The 21,185-nt window shown below is 38.1% G+C and overlaps 1 protein-coding gene across 3 annotated transcripts in view; it reads right to left on the bottom strand.

Annotated features, from left to right (window-relative positions):
* Positions 1-21,185, bottom strand: part of crp (cropped) — a 396,764-nt gene that overhangs the window by 263,332 nt on the left and 112,247 nt on the right. For all 3 annotated transcript variants that reach the window (XM_065234235.1, XM_065234236.1, XM_065234237.1), the window contains one exon: positions 2,094-2,319. In XM_065234235.1, coding sequence (XP_065090307.1) covers positions 2,094-2,319 — 226 coding nt within the window. The remainder of the gene's footprint in view (positions 1-2,093; positions 2,320-21,185) is intronic.

The following is a 21,185-nucleotide window of genomic DNA, read 5'->3' as shown; positions in this document are numbered from 1 at the left end:
TATTCGGCTAGTTGGCATTCGACAAAATGATCTATTCAACCAAATGTCAATCAGCCAAACGGCGTTCAAGCCAGATATCCGGTAAGGTAAAGTAAATTGAATTACAAAGTGTACCAGAATTAGGAAATCACTATGTTTTTTAACCCTATTGTCTTTTAATCAGTGGCGTCGCCCTAACCTCAATCTACCTGTTCAACAACTGTCAAAACGTCAAAAAATAAAAATATATTGCTTTAAATCGGTACAAATCAGTGAAACTAGAAGACCCTATATAGCCGGCACCGGTGGTGTAGTGATAAGCGTGACTGCTTTCTCACCCCATGGTCCCGGCCCATGTGTGTTGAATTGAATGGGTGCGATACCCTACGCAGGTGTGGAAGCTGTTCTGAAGCTGCACATTCGATTACCGTCAATGGATTGCAATCGATGTCCGTCGGTGATTGGCATTAGAATGCGGAACAGAGACTGACGTTAAATAAAGGAACGAAGTAGAAGACCCTTTACATTTTGAACCAATTTAAATATAGGGGAAATGGATGTAATGTCGGCTCATACATAAATTCAGCAATCGACTAAATTTTTAATAGCGACCAAAAGTATCCATTAGTACCGTCCCAATGACGCGTTTATCTAGATAAAATTGATGAACAGCAGATTTTTAGCGATGAGCCCAATGTTACATCCATAGGCCAACATTAGAGCCATTTCCCCTAGTTATGGCTCTAAATTGTGATGTTACACCACGCCACTGATGACAATACTTCGCTAATTTTCAGATTTTTCTTCTCGCGAAATTGAAGTCCACTGTCAGACATAAAATTGAAGCGGGCCACCCTAGCCCTAGAATGCACATCGCGATCTCCACCATCAGAGATATTCACCGAGCGCCAACACTTAAACAGAGATGAAGTAGGGGCAGAGCACAGACAGGAAAGCAAAAGTAATCAACAGTAGGGGTTGCAGTTTTACGACTGTCAATTATTTTTAATTAGCATGGCGTGCGACCTTGCACCAGTCAAGCTTCATTAGCTCCACATACGGCGCTGAAGGACCTTGAAAGTGTGCACCCAGAGCAATGATTGCCAATTCCCTCTATTCCCTGATATCGATACACTTAACTAGTTACCAACCGACATATGATTGCATACATGGCAAACGAGAGCTCGGAAACAATTATAGTAATCAAACAATTTGCTCCTCGTATAGAGGCAATGGAAGATCGCTCCCGGGGATCGGATTAAATTGATTAATGCTAACTATCTCACAATGCACCGCGAATCGATTCAGCCCGAAGCCGAAGTGGAACCAGGAAGAATGCGTGCGTATTTAATTAGTATCGACACATTCCTTTCTTCCAATACAGCCACAGCCGGTGGATGTGGGTGGCCCCCACGTTTCTTCCTTAGTTGCTATTATTATCAACTTGCTGCCCTGGCTGGTGCAACATTGTTGCAACCAGCCAGTCAGTTGCAACTTTTCCGCTTTATAGAGCTATTTAGAACAAGTTTACGTCCCCACCTCTTCCCCCTGTGCCTTCCGTTCGCATTTTTCTCAGGAACAGGGGAGACTCATAAAAAATGATTGATCTTTTTGATTGAATGGCGCGAAAAGCGTTCGGACGTGACTGCTAGCCTTGATCGCGCGTTGCAACATTTAATCGAAGCTCTTTGATGGCCGGCCGCCGTCGATTGCTGCTCGGCTCTGCTGCCGGGAGAGGTCGTCGTGATGCTTTTCTTTTCGCCTTGGCGCCCCTCATCGCCCTGCATCTGTTCTTTTCGTGGGAGCTCAGCCCAGCTTCATCCCACGCGACCAACATGGATGATGCCCTACCACCAGCACGAGGTGCACGAGTTAATGGCTTTAGCCTCAAACTGTGAGCGCGAATGATTAACGAGCTTTACGGTGGAGTTCAAGTGCAAGCTGTCTGGGGATAGACTGCGGTAAAGTCTCGTGGAATACTGAAAGGTAACATGGTACATGGTACAGTTCCGGCAAATGATTGGAACCTTATCAGAAGTTCGATTCTAATTTGCTCTTCCACCTGCCATCCCAAAATATAACGAAACGAAAGCATCCCTTCTAACGACACTCACCTTGCTCAACTTTTCGCCCTCGTGATGCGGCAGCATCTGTCGAAGACTCTGGAATCCGGCGTTTATGCTCTGCATGCGCCTTCTTTCGTTGCTGTTGGCAATCTCCCGGCGCATCCGCTTTTCGTCCTTGTCCATTACGATGCCGTGGACGGCTGTGTTATTGTTGCTGCCGTTGGAGCCACCACCGCCTCCACCTCCGCCGTCTTCCGAGCTAATCTGGCAGTATCTGTTCAGAAAAAGAGAAGACACAAACAAGAAGGAATCTAGGTTAGTATCTTGACGGTATCGAGATTCGGTTGCTAAATTTAATTCACAACAATGCTACGGGTTGTCGTTCGTTTTCAGTCTGCACGGCCCTGCTCCTCTCCGCCGCCTGACACCAGTTCAACCAAAAAGCTTTCTCAACCCGAAAATAGCTTTCTCGGCTCGATAATCTGTGTCACACCAGTAATGTACTTCGCTAGGAATGGTTAGTCGTTTAGGCAAGGGCTGAGAAAATGCCTTGTCTCTGAAATTCCCTAAAGAAGCCTCTACACGCCCCTGTCACCGTAAACAACAAACTTTAGCTAAAATTCTCCCTTTGGATATTTCTGAACACAATCCCAAAATAGCACTACAAAATCGAAAGGAGGAAAGGATGACGGAAATTCGGTTGGAGCCAGACCAAGCAAGCAAATAAATCCAACTTTTCTGATAGGCACCACACACAAGGGGCTGTCCATAAACTACGTAGACAGTTTAGGAGGGGGGGGGGGGTTGACAATTATCCACGACCCATACAAATTTTAAAAAATTTGTATGGACAATTGTCTACGCAGGGGGAGGGGGGGTCAAGAATCCCAAAAAAAACTGTCTACGTAGTTTATGAACAGGCCCCAACAAAACAACATTGGGAATACTCGGGACGAAATCCTCCAAAGTGCACACGAAATTCCATTGTTCTCAGTGCAGTTCGGAATTTGTCGAGATTAGAGAACAGCAAAGAAAGAGCTTCATATAGATACGAAACGGCGGAATAGCACAGCGGGAAAGGAATTTCAGCAATTCACGCACTATTTAAAAGCACCTCAACGCACACGCACACCAGAGCCAGCCATCAGGTTGTTTTTGTGCGTCTCTTTAAAATACTGCGTGTTTCTTGTTTTGCTCCGGTGGTACTTTCTACTATCCGGTTGTGGTTGTGGTGGTGACTGGTGGTTGTACGCAAGCCATCAGCCGGCGACGGATGCCGCCGACCCGAGACTGTAGTGTAGCGGAATTTGAATTGGTGCGTAGAGCAAAATCGACAATCGACAACGGGTTGATTCATAGATTCATGGATTGGTGCGGAATTCGGGGTGGGAACTCCGCTAGTGAGAGGGACCCGAAACGTTGACTCACCACCACGAGAAGGTTGTTTGAATGGGACTGGGTTCAGGCATGATGGATGGATGATTGGGACTTGGGCAGATCAGACGAATGGAGCGTGAGAAAAAATGTGCGAAGAAGGCTACAATTCAATTTGTGTTGAGTTGAATCATTTATTGAGCAAAATAGGGATCGTAATCTTAAACAAAAATCAAAATGTTTATTTTTCGTTAAAAATCAATCCATCACAGAACCTACAAGCCATTGATCAGCACTATTCAGTAATAATAACCGTTGAAAATAATAAATCCTTAGATCGACAAGGACCGCACAATGCTTTAAATGGAGTGGCAATTGAAACCCTATTCCTCCACCCTCGTAGCATATTTGACTTTACCTAGTAAAGGGTGGAACGAGCAAAAAGTAGTCACACAAAATTAAGTGAAGAAAAATAATGTTAATAAATTAATCATCTGCTTTATATTATTCTGGCTTAATGGAAGAGTAAAACCCTAATATTGTGGAGTTCGCTCTATTCTTTGCCAAATACGAATTCATGGACTTAACAGTTGACCCCTTCCATTAAGTTTTGCACAACCTTATTGTATTGTTAAATTAAGTCATTTGACAATGTACTCCATTTGTTTTTGATTCTTTATCATGTTATCAACTATTTCTGGACCATTCTTGAGGTTTATCGTGCATTAATTAGCATCTTCAACTATCGTGATGATTGTTCAATATTTTTAAAATGGCCGAACAACAACAACGTTTTGGTTTCATATAATTTTCACGTAATTTTACCGCAATGACAAGGTGCGAGATCAGACCAATAGTATCAGTGGTGTCTAATGCAAGGCAATACACATTTGTTCAAACACTCGCTCACGTAAATATTCTGGTTGATGATGACAGTTGACTCAAAGATAATTGCTTCGTCCGCTCACCAGCGTTAATAACCTTGCCCGAACAAATAGCTTTCTTGTCCTAGCTTCGGCTGGACATATACTAAAATAGCTTTCTTAAAAATTTCGACTTAGTCGTTTTGCTTAAGTCTGAGTTATTTCTCTTTGGGTTGCAATATAAAATTCTTGGTCATGAAGCTGTTTAAAATCAGCTTTCACAAAGAAAGATTTTTATTTAACGAATCATCAAAAACTGAATGTGGAGTTTTGAAACCAAAAATCACATGAGATTTCGTAGACAAAGACCTTAGTAAATGAACGCTTTGTATTTTTTTATGCACGCTGAACAGAAATGTACTATATTTGAATTGACTCCTTTTTGCTCCTTCCACCCTTTACATGGCCGATCATACCCAAGTAACACAAATTCATAGAATATTGTTGAGTAAACTGCTTTACAACCAAAACCAGTCAAATAAAGGTTAAATAAACTGTTATAGAACATCTGTGTTGCTCGGGTAGCTTCTGGATCCACCTCCCTTCCCATAAAATACATCTTCGCTTTGAAAATTCCTGGGCTTTTTCCCGATTTTCCTGGTCAATGCTTCGAAAATTTACCGGTGTCAGAAATTAAAGGGTGTCCACAGTTAAATTGCATCAATAAGAATTACTCACCAAAAATAAGTCTCTCAACCTATTGTCATGAAATGTTCAGGGAATGTAACAATATATATATAAGCTTGGATTACGTATCTTTATTTCACTCTATTTCTTCACTAAATCCAAATGCCACTTTTTTTTAATTCCACCCGTCAGGTTTTGTACAACGGTTGAATCGACATTGCTTTCTGCTTTCAACCATCACATTTTGAAATCACATTTCCTGCTTCGTAATGACAACTTTAGGCTGCCTACGGAATCCGTACTTCATTATAGCCCAGTATCTTTCGATCGGCCGCAACTCCGCTATGTTTTGGGGATTTAGATCCTTCGGCACGAAATTTACCCCATTCATCTTGTACCATTCCATACCGTCCTTGGAGTAGTGAAAAGAGGTTAGATCCGGCCAATTGTAGGAACGTTGTGTGATTTGAGAAACGGAAGCAGTCGTTTCTTCAGGCACTCATTCATGTAGACTTGGCCATTTACGGTTGTAGTTGTTACGAAAGGCTTGCTTCGTTTTCCGCACGAGCAAATCACCTGCCAAATCATGAATTTCTTCGGGAGCTTCGATACTTGCTGTTTCCTGAGGGACTCTGAAACAACGAACTTGTCTTTCGCAGTCACATACTGGATTCCAGGAATTTGATTGAAGTCTGCTTTTACGTATGTTGTATCGTTTTGAGCAACATTTGTGTGTACAGCTTACGTGCCCACGTTCTAGCTGCCTGAACCTTGAATGCACGTAGTCCTGCTCGTTTCTTGGTTTACTGCACGAAGCTTTTTGTCAGGTGCAGTTTTTTCGCGACATCACGAACGGATTAGTTGGATTCGCGTTTGAAGACAGCAACCACTCGCTTGTGTTCTTCAACGCAGTACGGAACACTTTTTCTTGCACTCACTTGCTTCCGATCGACAGTTAAACGTTTTATGACACGAGAAACAGTAGATTGTTGGATTGCCAACATCTTTCCGATGGCTCGGTGCGAAAGATGTGGGTTGGTGAGTGTGTAAAATTTACTCGCGCACGCGCTGTTCCTTCGACTTCATTTTCAAAACTACTAGAAGTTTCACAATGAAACTCAAACAATGTAAACAATACACGCTGAGGCGATCTAACTAAAAATTTCATAAAAAATAACCCAAAGGGGAAAATGTTACAGCCTTTTGAAAGTGATGCAATTTAGCTGTGGACACCCTTTATTTCCGAAATAAAAGCACACTTTTATTATAATCCATCGAAGGATGTTGCCTGATAGGGTATAAGCTTGTTATCACCTTTATGTTCTAATTCTCATCCTCCTAAAAATCAACAAACATAAAATAGCTGTATTTTGATTTCGTCAAAATCAGAACAAAAATATCAAACCACGCTGGCTGCATGGAACAGTTTGTTTCTCTTGAAGATAATGAAACTTAGTATAATTTGAGATAGAACCTTATGAATCATTACATCATGAAAATAAGGGAAAATGGGGCAAATTTCACCAATGGTTTGGCGATTGAAAATCAACTTATTGAACATATTTTACAAACAATTTGTTGCAGATTTAATGATTGAACCCTACTTAAACTATCGATTTAATTTTAGTCGAAAAAATATTTTTTTCTCTAGTGCGAATATTAAAAAAATGCTAGACTAGCAAAAAATGCTAGACTAGACAATTTTATAAAATTTCTGAAAATAAGATCAATTAGTAGTTTCTTATACCATTTCCTTAATATTTCTATAGCAGCTATATAAATGGTAATTGGATTCTTAAATGACACGATGTTTTTCTAGTTTTCAATAAACATTAAAGTTTTTCTTCTGAAAAAAATCACTTAAGTCCATTAGGGGCAATATGAGTTATACGTTATACAAAAAATACTTAAATTCTTAAATTTTGTTTTATTCCTTTAATAAATATGATCACGTTTTGAAGCAGCTGCTTTGATAAAAAAAAAAAGTCAATAAGACTGAAAAAAATTTGGCCTTAAATAGGCAGTATTTCTTAAATGACCAATTATTGCTGAATTTAGTCCATTTTACGTACGAGGAACTCCCATACCAATTTATTTGTACTTATTCAGAAGCTCTAGTTATGAAGCTATAAAAATGATCAGCAAAATTTAAATTTATGGACCCCTCGGTAACTAGGCACTCTAACAGTTTTCAAAATAATGATATCTTTGAAAATTCTCACGAAAACCCCTAATTTTTATACACCATACTAAATAGTAAAGTTTGGACTATCATTTGGTATGTTCATAAATTTCGGCGGCCATATTAAATTTGGATTGGATTTATTCTTAAAAAAGTAATTTTCATGAGCTTACCTCCCACCGATTAAAAAAAAACAAAAAACACCATTAGAAAGCTTAGACTTTTTCCTATAAGATACAGTTCACATTTTGATGGAGCAATTAAAGTTTTTTCATGCAGAAAGAAGAAAACAAAAAGCAAACAAAATATTATTGTATAATTATAATAATTCTACTACTGAAATGACAACTTCAATTCCAAGATTCCAAGCTCAGGGTAGTCCTACTAATGCTCAGGGAAGTCTTGCCGTACTTCAGGGAAGGCCTGCTGAACTTGAGCGAAGTCCTGATGAAGTTAAGGGAAGCCCTGCCGAAAGTCCTGCCGACGTTTAGGAAAGTTCTTCCGAAGTTCAGGGAAGCCTTGCCGAAGTTCAGGGAAGTCTTGCTGAAGTTCAGGGAAATTCTGCGGAAATTTAGAGAAGTTCTGTTGAAGTTCAGGGAAGTTCTTCCGATGTTCAGGGAAGTTTTTTCGAACTATAGGGAAGTCGTACCAATGTTCAGAGAACTCCTGCCGAAGTTCAGAGAAGTTCAGGGAAGTCCTGCTGAATTTCAGGGAAGTCTTGCCGAAGTTCAGAGAAGTTCTGCCGAAGTTCAGGGAAGTTCTGCCGAAGTTCAGGGAAGGGCTGCTGAAGTTCAGGGAAGTCCTGCTAAAGTTCAGGGAAATCCTGCCGAAGTTTAGAGAAGTTCTGCCGAAGTTCAGGGAAGTCCTTTCATTTCAATTCTCGGAAATCACGGAAGTACTGATGAAGTTCAGGGAACTCATGCCGAAGTTGAGGGAAGGCCTGCCGAACCTCAGAGAAGTCCTGCCGTAGTTCAGGAAAGACCTGTCAAAGTTCAGGGAACTCCTGCTGAAGTTAAGCGATGTCCTGCCGAAGTTCAGGGAAGTTCTGCCGAAATTCAGAGAAGTTATGCCGAAGTTCGTGGAATTATCTAATTAACTTTAAAAATAACAAGATATATCAGAATACCTTCATCAAAAAGGCTGAAATTTTTACAAAATATACTCAAATACTTGTGTGATACAACTTGATAAATTTGAAGATCAAATTGGTTTAAAAAATATTTTATTGATCAATGGTAAAGGTGGATGATTTCTACAATATTTGAAGATATAGTTCAATTTATCTACACAATCATGTCGAAAATTTCATGTAATTTTTATGACCACATAAATAAACAAATGCAGTAAAAGCAGCGTAATGTCAGTTCATGCATTGTATTAATGATAATTTTGTCCTTTTTAGCAAGTAATATTACACCATATTTTCGACATGATTGTAGTGCATCCACTGTGACGTGATATCAAAATTATTTTTTTGCTGTGTAATTATCTTTAAAAATACCAAGATATAACCGAATACCTTCATCAAATAGGCTGAAATTTTCGCAGAATATCCTCAAATACTTGTGAAACAACATGTGAAAATTGAAGAACCTTTTGATTTGAAAAATATTTTATTTAGCAATGGCAAAGGTGGGTGATTTCTAAAATAGTTCCATTTATCTTTCAAAATATCCAGATATATCAGAAAACCTCCATCAAATAGGCTGAAATACCAATGGATATCTTACAATATGCATCAATTATTGCGAATAGAAAACGTCAAGCGCGAACTTGATCCTGCTGACGGTGCTGATGGTTTTTCTTGCTAATTCATTCATGGATCGGCTTTTTTTCGCATCTCTGTGTTGTGCGAGGGTTCGAAATCACATTGTTCTTCAACCTGGAGCATGCTTACGCACAGATACATTAAAAAGCCAGTTGATTGCTTAGGAAAACGAAATCTAATGCTTGGAATTGCGTTACAAAAAATGGTTTGCATTGAAATAATGCATTTTACAGGTATGTTGTCTTCGGAGGAAATGTTGTGAAATATGACCTTTCATGCGAAATACTTGTGTAATTGATGAGCAAAGTTAGCGAAGTGAGTCATTCTAAACCAATCCACTTTCACCTTAATGAGCTATTGAATTGAATCATTGTATCTTTGAAACATTTTAAGGAAAATCTTAGTAGCTGCACATCACTGAAAACCATGCATTTTATTATAAAACTTAGGGCTCATATGTGATTCATCAACATTGGACTTCTCCATTGAAATTCGAACAGTATCTTAAGAAAAAGTCTCAGTTTTCTACTTGCGTGCGGTGAGACATAAAAGCACTTAAAATAAAAAAAATCAATATGACCGCCAAAGTTTCTGAACATGCCAACTAGTAGCCCAAACTTCTTGAAGATATAATTATTTTAAGAAACAAAAATACGCAAAAATTGAGCTCTTTTGAAATCTTTTAGAGCCCCTAGTTACCGACCCAAGTAACAATGCAAGTTTTATCGAGGTCTTCAAGCTTTCTACAGATCTAAATCATGGTCTACAGAACCCTCATAAAACAACAATTTTTACTTGGGGAAGTATCCATAAATCTTACCTTTGCGAATCGAATAACTAGAAGTGCTGAATGAGTACTAAAGAATTGGGAGCCTCGTTCTGGTTTTAGCGAGTATTGCTCAAATTTAATTTATTCTACTGAAAATAATTGTATTTTTTTCCATAATATTCAACAGTTTACTTTTAATATTCAATTTGCATTCATTATGTATATAGGGCTTGAAACTATCCATTTAGTTAAAAATCATTTGAATTTGTTATCATTGGTGATGATTTTCTTGAGGTGCCCATACTGCCCCATTTTCCCCTATAACGTTGAATGTTTGAAAAATATGATTTATTGCTACCCATTTTCATTACAATTTAATCTCCAGTTTTGTGAACTTGGGTGTGATTATTCACCTGTAGTTGCTACTCCGTTATTATAGTTGTATAAAGAAAAACAATTGAGCAAATTATCCGTAGGCTCATTTCCTCGTCGATCTTCAAACAAGGTCAACCAATAATGCTTCCCTCATAACATTATACATGAACATTCCACTTTCGAACGACGATTGCTCGATCAGCTGATTGTTCTGATCGTCAATGTTCGAAACCCACCAGTCGCGGCCCTTTAGGGACCATCCACAAATGACGTAGCATAGTTTTGACCAATTTTAGAACCCCCCCCCCCCTCGTCGCGTTTTTTTTATAACATACATGGCCGGTCACAACTTCTGAGACACCCCCTCTTCCCCCTCAAACGCTACGTCAATTATGTATGTTCCCATACGAATCGTTTGTGCGGTGCGTATGTGCACCGACCTGGCATCCGGCTCAAAAGCGAATGTCCGATAATGAATCCGAATGAACCGGGGCCTACAATGAATTTCGGCTGTTTATGTTGAAGTGTTGTAACAAATCACGCGGCGACGGTGGCGGCACCATGCATCCACGACAAACCTTCAGCTCCCCTCGAAGACCCCGACCGGCACAGACCAGTGTGATTATGCGAGACTACGTGTCTAACGGCACGCAAATATACGTCACCGGTCCGTCGCGACGCTCATGTGCGTTGTGGTCGCCATCCATAAGCACCGGAAGGTTCGCGCAGAAGCAGAGCACGGAAAAGGGCACAGAGACAGAACATATGACGCCTAGGAATATTCGAACGAACAGCTGAGACGGAAGCTTTGCCGGCGCGGCGGTCGGCGGTCCCGAAAATAACAGTTTCGAAGTTTTATATTAGTTTGCATTCGTTCTTCGGATGAGGAGGAGGAGGAGGAGGAGGAACATGGGACAAGCGCGGTATTAGTGTAATTATTAGTGCGTTTGTTTCCGCTCCACGCTGGCTGCTAAGCTGCGTCAAAACCATATGATGTGGTGAGGGTCATCGTAATGAAACCGATGATTAATCAGCAGTTCTCGAGTTGAAGCCAAACTGAAGGGCGAACCAAGGTTGGTTGGCGGAGGTTGGCATGGCACGCACTTTTCGACCAAACTTGCTCGACTTGCATCACATGGAGACGCACGGTGATTTATAGAGCCCCAGAATAATGAGTTGGGTCGAGGAGGTGAGTCTCCACTACCTGTGCGAGTGGGTTTTATTTTTGTTTGAACAGTGGAAGGTTGCTCCGCTTTTTATTGCATAGAGGCGATAAAATAATTCACGTTACATCATGCACGAGTTACATAAATGTTAGTTACGCCGTAAATCATGTCGAGAATGGCGGAGCAGCGTGGTTCCGAATCTACATACAGGCCTCACGGTTTCAACTTTGTATGGGAGAATTAATATTAATAAATTTTAGAGGCTATTTTCGCGTTTTTATGGCGATCCGTTTGATTGCATCGTTTTATTTAACACTATATAGTATAACATTGTACCGAAAAAAAAAGGGATGAATACCGCCCGGTGCTGGATATGCAAACAGAATGTCGGTTTCGATTTCTTCGGTTCTGCCCATTTAAACTCTCACTTGTGGGCCAAAGAAAACAACCAAGACCTTCTCGAACTAATTAGCTACCACAGCATTGAGACCAGGGCCTGTGTACGTAAGAACCCTTCACCAAGTCAAAAGAAGCCAAGAAGGGAAAAACCCATCAACAACACAACACGCATAATTAAGTGATGCTAAGATCTCAAGGCTCATCCACCATGTAAAACAACATAATGACGGTGATGAGACTATACCTACACACCATCTCCGGGAGGATGGGGGAAAGGGCCGGACAAAATACATACCTTCTCCTCCAGACGTTACGCTCTAGAAACTTTTGCGCCGATGATGGTCACTGGCCGTTGCATTGCAGTGCGGCTTCTTTCTGGTAGTTGATGTAAACTGATCATTACATTTTCCCCCCGTTTCATTTCGTTGTGTTTACCCGCGCACTTCTGAAGATTCCCTTTCTTTGCAGCCTAGGGATGGTGGAAAGCTTCCCATCCCAATGCACTTGACTACACAATTCAAATTGCAGTTTGTTCGTATTCAAATAAACCGGGAGATGATTGTTGTTTTCAGTGGAAAATTCGATTCATGATTCCCAGAACTCAGACATTTTTGCTCGGTTTGCTTTGAATGATGTTTACGCATGTTCGGTTGTTTATTCCGGGGATATTGCAATTTTAGCTCCGGGAAATGGAATTTGAATCGAACTCCAATTGAATGCAATCACAATTTGTACATAGGAAACAATTTTCTGGACTAAAAAAAATATTTCTACATAAAAAAATTTAAATTATTTGAGAAAAAAAAAGTTCAAAACTTTTAATAAAAGTTGATGTTATTTGATTTTGGTAAATTTTTAAATATCCATTGTGTATCCAATAATTAAATTCCAATTGGATTAGATTTCAAATAAATATAAGTTTAAAAATATTCTTTTTTGTTATTGAAGTTTTTAACAGTTTTTAGGCGTAGGCGTCCAGGCATGGAAAATCATGTACATTCATTTCATGCATTCATTTACATTCATTTACCTCTAACTTTTTTCATCAACAGCATTCCGCAAAATGATGTATAGAGCTTTAGTAGGTTTTGTTATTAACTACAACTTTTGGCCAAAACTGTAAAATACATTCATTGAAAAACAGTAGTGACTTCTGTTTGCTCTGGTTCGTCATGCATAAGAGATACGGATTTGAGTTGTTAACAAAAGTTGCAGCTAATAAGAAAATCTACAAAAGTTTCATATATTATTTTGCGAAATGATGTTTTAAAAAAAAGTTACGGGCAAATGAATGTAAATGAATGCACGAAATGAATGCAAATGATTTTCCATGCCTGATTACGTCTTTCGGCAACATATTGGGGGTGCAATTTCAAAAAAATCAAAATCGACCGCGTTACGAAAAGTGGTCAGATTTCAAACACTTATAACTCTGTCAATAGCGGATGGATTTTAATTCTAAACAAGCCAATCGATTAGAAATTTCTCTACGAATATGCTAAAATGAACACGTTATTAATTTTCAATAGGTCACTATTTAAAACTACACAAACGTCCAACTGTTGCAAAGGTGATCAAAATTACTACCGTTTGCCTGGAAAAAGCGCTTTCCCTAACACAGATTTCAAAATCGAATTCCATCCGGTTTCGCTTATTCAATCACCGTGTGTAATGGTGTCCGGTTGGTCCACATCAGCAGCAGCAGTGCTTTGGGCGCGTGACGTTGAACATTGTTCTCCACTACACAATGAAAGGCTGCCCGCAAGCAGCGAGCTGCAGCCATTCGTCGAAGAAGGAGGCAGAAGCCGCACCACTACTGATCGGATTTAGTAGCTCTTCGTGAGTCGCTGTGGGCCATCTATGTCAAGCGCGTCATCCTCGTTCCAAACAACATACAACTCGCCAGCATCATCTGTCATCACCCTTTTTTTTTTTTTTTTTTTTTTAACTCTTTATTTGTTCCAAATTCAAAATAAATTACATTTCATTTTAACCTAGGTGCTCCAGTTACTGCAGTAACGTACCAGCCTTAATTGTTATGATATATATCTAAGTGTTTTTACATTGTTCATGTTTTGGCAATTCAGTATTTTAAACAGGTTTTTTAACCTGCATGTCAGTATAACAATTGATATCTTAAAACTAAAAACTAAAACTAAATCTTATCTAAGTATAAAGGGAATTAATCGTTGCAATTGAGGATTGCAACGATTTTTGCCTGAAATTATTAATTATTTTGTTGGACATTTGTGCTAAAGTCTCAACATTCGAAATTCTATGTACTTCGGTTGTACTGTACCAGGGAGGCAACTTCAAAATCATTTTCAGAATTTTGTTCTGAATCCTTTGAAGTGCTTTTTTCCTGGTAGTGCAGCAACTAGACCATATTGGTACAGCGTAAAGCATGGCCGGTCTAAAAACTTGTTTAAATATTAGAAGTTTATTCGTCAGGCAAAGTTTGGATTTCCTGTTTATAAGAGGATACAAACATTTTATATATTTGTTACATTTGGCTTGAATGCCCTCAATGTGATCTTTAAAAGTTAATTTTTGGTCAAGTATTAATCCAAGATATTTCACTTGGTTTGACCAGGAAATTGGAACTCCGTTCATAGTGACTATGTGACTACTACTAGGTTTCAAAAACGAAGCTCTAGGCTTATGTGGAAATATTATAAGTTGAGTTTTGGAAGCGTTGGGAGAAATCTTCCATTTTTGTAAATAAGAAGAGAAAATATCTAAACTTTTCTGCAGTCTGCTGCAAATAACACGAAGACTTCTTCCTTTAGCGGAAATGCCTGTGTCATCAGCGAACAAAGATTTGTGGCAACCCTGAGGCAAATCAGGGAGGTCCGAAGTGAAAATGTTATACAATATAGGCCCAAGAATGCTACCCTGAGGAACTCCTGCCCTAACAGGTAGTCGATTAGATTTGGAATTTTGGTAATTTACTTGAAGAGTTCTGTCAGTTAAATAATTTTGAACTAATTTCATAATATAAAGTGGAAAATTAAACTTTTTCAATTTAGCAATCAAACCTTCATGCCAAACACTGTCGAATGCTTTTTCTATGTCTAGAAGAGCAACTCCAGTTGAGTGGCCTTCAGATTTGTTTGAATGAATTAAATTGTTAACTCTTAAGAGTTGATGAGTAGTTGAATGCCCATGGCGAAATCCAAACTGCTCATCTGCAAAAATTGAGTTCGTATTGATGTGAAGCATCATTCTATTCAAAATTATCTTTTCAAAAAGTTTACTTATTGAAGAAAGCAAACTTATTGGGCGGTAGCTAGAAGCTTCAGCTGGATTTTTATCCGGCTTCAAAATTGGAACAACTTTTGCATTTTTCCATTTATCAGGAAAGTATGCCAAATGGAAACATCTGTTAAATAATTTTACCAAGAAAGACAAGGTACTCTCTGGGAGTTTTTTGATGAGGATATAGAAAATTCCATCATCACCTGGAGCTTTCATATTTTGAAAATTTTTAGTTATAGACCTTACTTCGTCCAAATCAGTCCCCCAGGAATCATCAAAAATATTTTCCCGAGAGAAAATATTCAGAAAATCCCGAGCAACCTGATTCTCAATAGGACTAGTAAGACCCAAACTGAAATTATGGGAACTCTCGAATTGCTTAGCAAGTTTCTGAGCTTTTTCCAAATTTGTGATCAAAATTTTACCACCTTCTTTAAGCGCTGGAATAGGCTTTTGAGGTTTTTTCAAAATTTTTGTGAGTTTCCAAAAGGGTTTGGAACTCGGGTCTAATTTAGAAATATTATTTTCAAAAGTTTTGTTCCTCAGGGCAGAGAATCGCTTTTTAATTTGTTTTTGCAAATCCCGCCAGATAACTTTCATGGCAGGATCGCGTGTTCTTTGATATTGTCTCCTACGGACATTTTTAAGACGGATCAAGAGCTGAAGATCATCGTCTATTATAATTGAATCGAATTTAACCTCGCATTTTGGTACTGAGGCAGCTCTTGCTTCAACTATAGAAGTAGTCAGAGATTCAAGAGCATAATTAATTTCATCTTTGGTTTGCAAAGGAATGTTTGGATCGAAGTTATATTCCATAAATGTTCGATACTGCTCCCAATCAGCTCTATGGTAATTGAAAGTAGAGCTGTTGGGATTACAAATTATTTCTTGGGATATTTCAAAAGTTACTGGAAGGTGATCAGAACCGAAGTCAGCATGGGTAACCAATTGGCTACAAAGTTGACATGAATCAGTTAAGACCAAATCAATAGTGGAGGGATTTCTTATAGAAGAAAAGCATGTTGGGCTGTTTGGATATTGAATAGTGTAATAACCTGCAGAACAATCATCAAACAGAATATTACCATTGGAATTGCTTTGAGCATTATTCCATGAGCGGTGTTTTGCATTAAAATCACCAATAATGAAGAATTTAGACCTATGACGGGTAAGTTTCTGGAGGTCACCCTTGAGAAAATTCTTTTGCTGGCCTACGCATTGGAATGGCAAATAGGCAGCTATAAACGTAAGTTGTCCAATTTTTGTTTCAACAGAAACTCCCAAAGTTTCAAAAACTTTGGTTTCAAATGAAGAAAGAATTTTATGTTTGATTCGTCTATGAATAATGATGGCAATGCCACCACAGGGTCCATCAAGACGATCATTTCTATAAATCAAGTAGTTTGCGTCCTTCTTAACCTTATGGGCAGGTTTAAGGAACGTTTCAGTTATAACGGCAATATGCACGTTATGAACTCTTAAAAAGTTAAATAGCTCGTCTTCATTATCTTTAAGAGATCGAGCATTCCAATTTACAATATTTAATGCTTTAAAATCCATTACTAAATTTTAAAGTCATGACAATATTATTTGCAAATTTTACTCCAGTTTGAATAGCATCAAACATGGAGTTAGATTTAAGCATATCAGAAATCATGTCAATTAATGAATTCTGTAAAAATTCCATTTTGGGGGCAGTAATGCTTCCTAAGTCAAAATTGTCAAAATTTCCGTTAGAACGTTGGTTAGTATTTTGATTTCTACCCGCTGCAATAGCAGCATAGGTAGCTTCATTAACTCGCTGAACATTGTTAGCAGCGAGGGGAGTAGGTACAGATGAAACATTTGAAGCAGTGGAGATATTTGTACCTACGGGTACGAATGTAGAATTTGTTCCTCGCTGACCGTTGTTAACAGCAGAGGAATTTGTACCTGGTCGGAAACGTGGAGCGTTTCCTACCTGACGGTTAGAACGAGATTGTAGGATCGCTTTGCGAGTCTTACATTCCCAAAAATTGGATTTGTGGTTTTCACCACAATTTGAACATTTAAATTTCTTAGGATCTTCCTTCACAGGACAGTCGTCCTTTGCGTGAGAGGAATCACCACAATTCATGCATTTAGCTGGCATGTAGCAATTTTTAGTTCCGTGACCCCATCCCTGGCACTTACGGCACTGGGTGAGGTTTTGGAAATTTCCTCCAGTCTTCCTGAAGTGTTCCCACTTCACTCGGACATGGAGCATAAGGCTAGCTTTTTCTAAGGCCTTAAGGTTGTTTAGTTCACGAGACTTGAAGTGAACTAAATAAAAATCATTAGAAATCCCGTTGCGCGAATCGCCAGGACGGGATTTCATTTTCATTTTGATTACTTGGAGTGGCACAACTCCAAGTAATTTTGCCAGTTCATCTTTGATCTGATCCAGGGATTCACCACTGGGCAGTCCTTTCATGACAACCTTGAACACACGTTCAGTTTTGGTGTCGTAAGTAAAAAAATTGTGCTTCTTCTCAGTAAGATACTTGAGAAGACATTTAAATCCGTCCAAGGTTTCAGCCAATACACGGCATTCACCCCGACGTCCAATTTGTAGTGAAAACTTAACTTTCACGAAATTCAAAAGTTCCATGCGAAGAGCATGGAAATCGGTAGTGGTTATCACAATAGGGGGAATCTTTTCCTTCTTGGCATTAAGCCGGGAAAGTTTACTAGAATTTTTCTTGGATGATGGATCATTCTCATCATCCGTGAGCAAATCAAATTGATTACTCAAATTAATTTCATCAGAAGGGGGGTCAAGAGTTTGCCCCTTTCTTTTGCGTTTAGGCGCCATGGCGGCAGTAAATTTTTATCCAATTCGACTTCCAAGCAGATTACTATAAGAATCTGAAGGATCGAAGAGGAATTTTCCAAATCGATATCCAAGAAGGATTACCTCGGGTAGGGTCCAAACAAGGATCGAAGAGGAATAAGAGTTGGAACAAGGTAGAAAATTTTTACAGGTTGAGCACTGAAAAGTGCTGTTTAAATTTGTTGTAGCTTTAGGTAGTAGTAACACTTCCTTCAGCAAAAAGCAAATAGATCCGCACGGCAAGAGAGCACGATGCGGACTGTGTCATCACCCTAATAGCTCAGCATTACTCAACCATCACGACAAAACGGTTCATTTCAGGACCACCATAAATTTGTTAAAGAGTATTTTCTGGATATTTGTCTAGGTCATTAATCGGATGTCAGTTCCCATAAGTTTAAATCAAACATACCATGTATTTTTAAGGCAACAGTGGGGGTGCAATTTGAAAAACGATGAAGCATTCCCAAAATTTAGATTTATGGTTTTCATTGCTATTTGGCCAATTGAATTTTGTTTGGTCATACTTTAAAGAACAGTTGTGCATTGACGTAGCCAGGGGAGGCAAGGATCTTTATATATTTGCAATGTTATACAAAAACGCTCAAGAAATAAGATTCATCTGGAAAAGTAAACAAGTAAATATTTAAAAATAGAGCTTTTCTAAGACTTACAGTGCTCATAAATATCAGTGTTTGTATCAAACTCGTTCAAGATTCCAGCTAATCCTAAGTACCAATATACCAATTTAAAAAAAAGTGAAGGTTTGTGTCCCAAGCATGACCGCATTATTGGCGTGGACTACGAGATTGTTTTAATAATAATTACAAAATTATTGATTTATAGTTTTTTTTTTTCTAAAATGAATAAACATTCCATTCAAAGTTTTGAAACTAGGCGACATTCAATATACTTAATTGAAATAAATTTTCATATTTCAAAATTCCGATCCTATACCATTCAATATTAGGATCCAAACATATACAACCAATATTTAGGTACCTACAGAATAAGGTTTGTTTTCAGAAACCGGAGTGAAACTTTGATAATTAAAATGCATTTCATATAACAAACCGGTTTAAAATACATCAAAGTACGTCACTACATATTATTACATTTTGATGTTGCAGAATTATGAGAGATAATCTGAATCTTATTTGAGTTTGTGCTTTATTTGTGTTCAAACAATAATCTAGCAAATAGCCAACGTTGTAATTCAATAAATTGAAAATGAATTAAATTGATTCATGTTAATATATTTGTGTGAGTTTAAACTGATCTTTCCTCGTTTACACAAGGCATTGGGCTGTATTTAAATTTGCAAATATTATGTAAACATGACCATTTTCATAAGCCATAAAAGTTGCAAATCATATACGGAAAAATCAATACGTTACATACGTGTAATCTCCATTTAACAGATGAAATGAAAGTTGAAGGCAAAAGCAAAGTTTTAGTTGGGACGCAATAACTATGAAAAATAAGAAGAACTCATCAAAATTTCGATCTAATGAATCATTATTTAAAAGGCACACTTACTTCCATGGTGACAGCATTCTGAACTAAACTTTGCACCATCCAATAGGTCTTGTGTATCTGAACAACTCGGCCAAAGGCAGCAAGTCACTTCGTACACTGGTGAAGACATTTTGAACTAATCTGGTCACCATACAATAGGCATTATAAATTTGATCAACTTTGCCAAAAACAGCAACCATCTATCTAGTTGAGCTTTCAAGTTAAAGCAAGTAATTATAACAGGGTGGCCAATGAATTTTCATTTTGAAATTCCCGGTTTTTTCCCGGTTTTCCCGGTTTAAATCTTTAAAAATTCCCGGTTGTTAATATTCAACAACGAAATTGAACAAATTTTTAAGAACGCGCTGAAAGGAATTTACTGAAGGGGTAAATGATTCCCAGGATTGTGAGGCTTTTAAATTTGTGTAGATTCTGAAACTAGAACTTTTTTCAAAATCTGTCACCTTCGTGATGCAAGATTTGGAGAAAAATAATTAAAATGTGAGATTTTGAAAAAAATTCAAGATCACAGATTTGAAGGGGCAAGGGTTATAACAAATTACAGAACAATCTATAGAATCTAGTGGACAAACCCTGGAGTTTTTAGCAAGATTTGAAAGAATTCAAAGTGTTGATTTCAAACAAATATTGAGAAGGATTCCCACACAGCTTTCGAATAAGAAGTTCTGAGCAGAATACTAGAATTATTCTGTTAAGATGTATTTGGAGGGATTTCTGTGGAGAAGAATGCATGTTCTAAATTAAATTGTTAGGTAATTTTAGACGATTTCAAAAGGAGTTGTGAAAAACAAAACTTTGCGGAAAATTCTTACGCGAAGAGATTTGTATGGGGATCGTGAGGAAAAATAACAGATGAATTTTAAGAAGCATTCCAAGAGAATTATGATCAGAATTCAACAAGAAACAGAGTTCTAACAGTGTTCTGGTACTAATTTCAACCCTAGTGTGAAAGATTCATCACAGAACTCCAACAAAATTGATTGCAAAAAATTTGCTGGTAATTAGAAAGAAATTCTTTAAAATACTCCCAAGGGTTTCTAAATAAAATTTAGAAAGATTTCTGCTGTTTTGAATAAAGTTAAAAGATTTTCAAAGGAATCGAAATCTCTAGATAGGCTCAAAAGAATAGACCTTTTTAATGCACTACCAATGTAGAGTGCGCCAAGCGAATTCGAGAGGAAACGTCAGCCAAACCATTTGTTTACATCAGAATGAGGATTTTTCACAACGCAAATTAGAGCATTTTTCATTCAACATCTTGCCAATTAATTGCCATATTTTACGATTTTTCACAGATCTGAACTGATTTGCACTGAACTATTCAAATACATGAAATCCAGAATATAATAGCCACTAAGGCACTTTTATAATTTTCCATTTTTCTCACCAAAAATATTCCTGGACACTTTGCAGGATCCTTGCAAAAACGATACAGAATTAAATGTTTCAACAGTAAATCAAGTTTTGGAGCATCTCAGATGAATCAATTTATCATGAAAAGTAAAAAAGTATTCCGCTTCCTATGTCTCACGACAAACATTTCTGCTCACAACACTCTTTTTGACGTTCTCCTATTTACCACCAGAGGTTGAATCGATCGTTTAGTTTCTATTACAAGGGCGTATTTTAAGAAGGATTCCAATTAAATTGCAAGGGGGGTTGCAAGGAAATTCCAAAAAGAATTCACTGGTAATTATTACGCGGGGTGTTTTCTGGCTTATTTCAGAACAATTTCAAGATAATTCAGGGCAGAGTTCCATGTTAATTCTGGAATTCATATCGTGAAAATTTAGAACAACGAAAAATTAAAACCCTGCAAAAGAATAATTCAGTTTCGGTTTTTACAAATTTTGGTTTTCAAAGTCCAGCATCTTCAATATTTTCTTTTAAGGACCAAGCACTTTAC

This window comes from Ochlerotatus camptorhynchus, unplaced genomic scaffold (assembly GCF_037179485.1).
Source record: "Ochlerotatus camptorhynchus isolate MF236.1 unplaced genomic scaffold, CSIRO-AGI_Acam_v1.1 ptg000432l, whole genome shotgun sequence".
Taxonomy (NCBI): domain Eukaryota; kingdom Metazoa; phylum Arthropoda; class Insecta; order Diptera; family Culicidae; genus Ochlerotatus; species Ochlerotatus camptorhynchus.
Note: the sequence above shows the minus strand (reverse complement) of the source record. Positions and strands in the feature narration are given on the sequence as shown.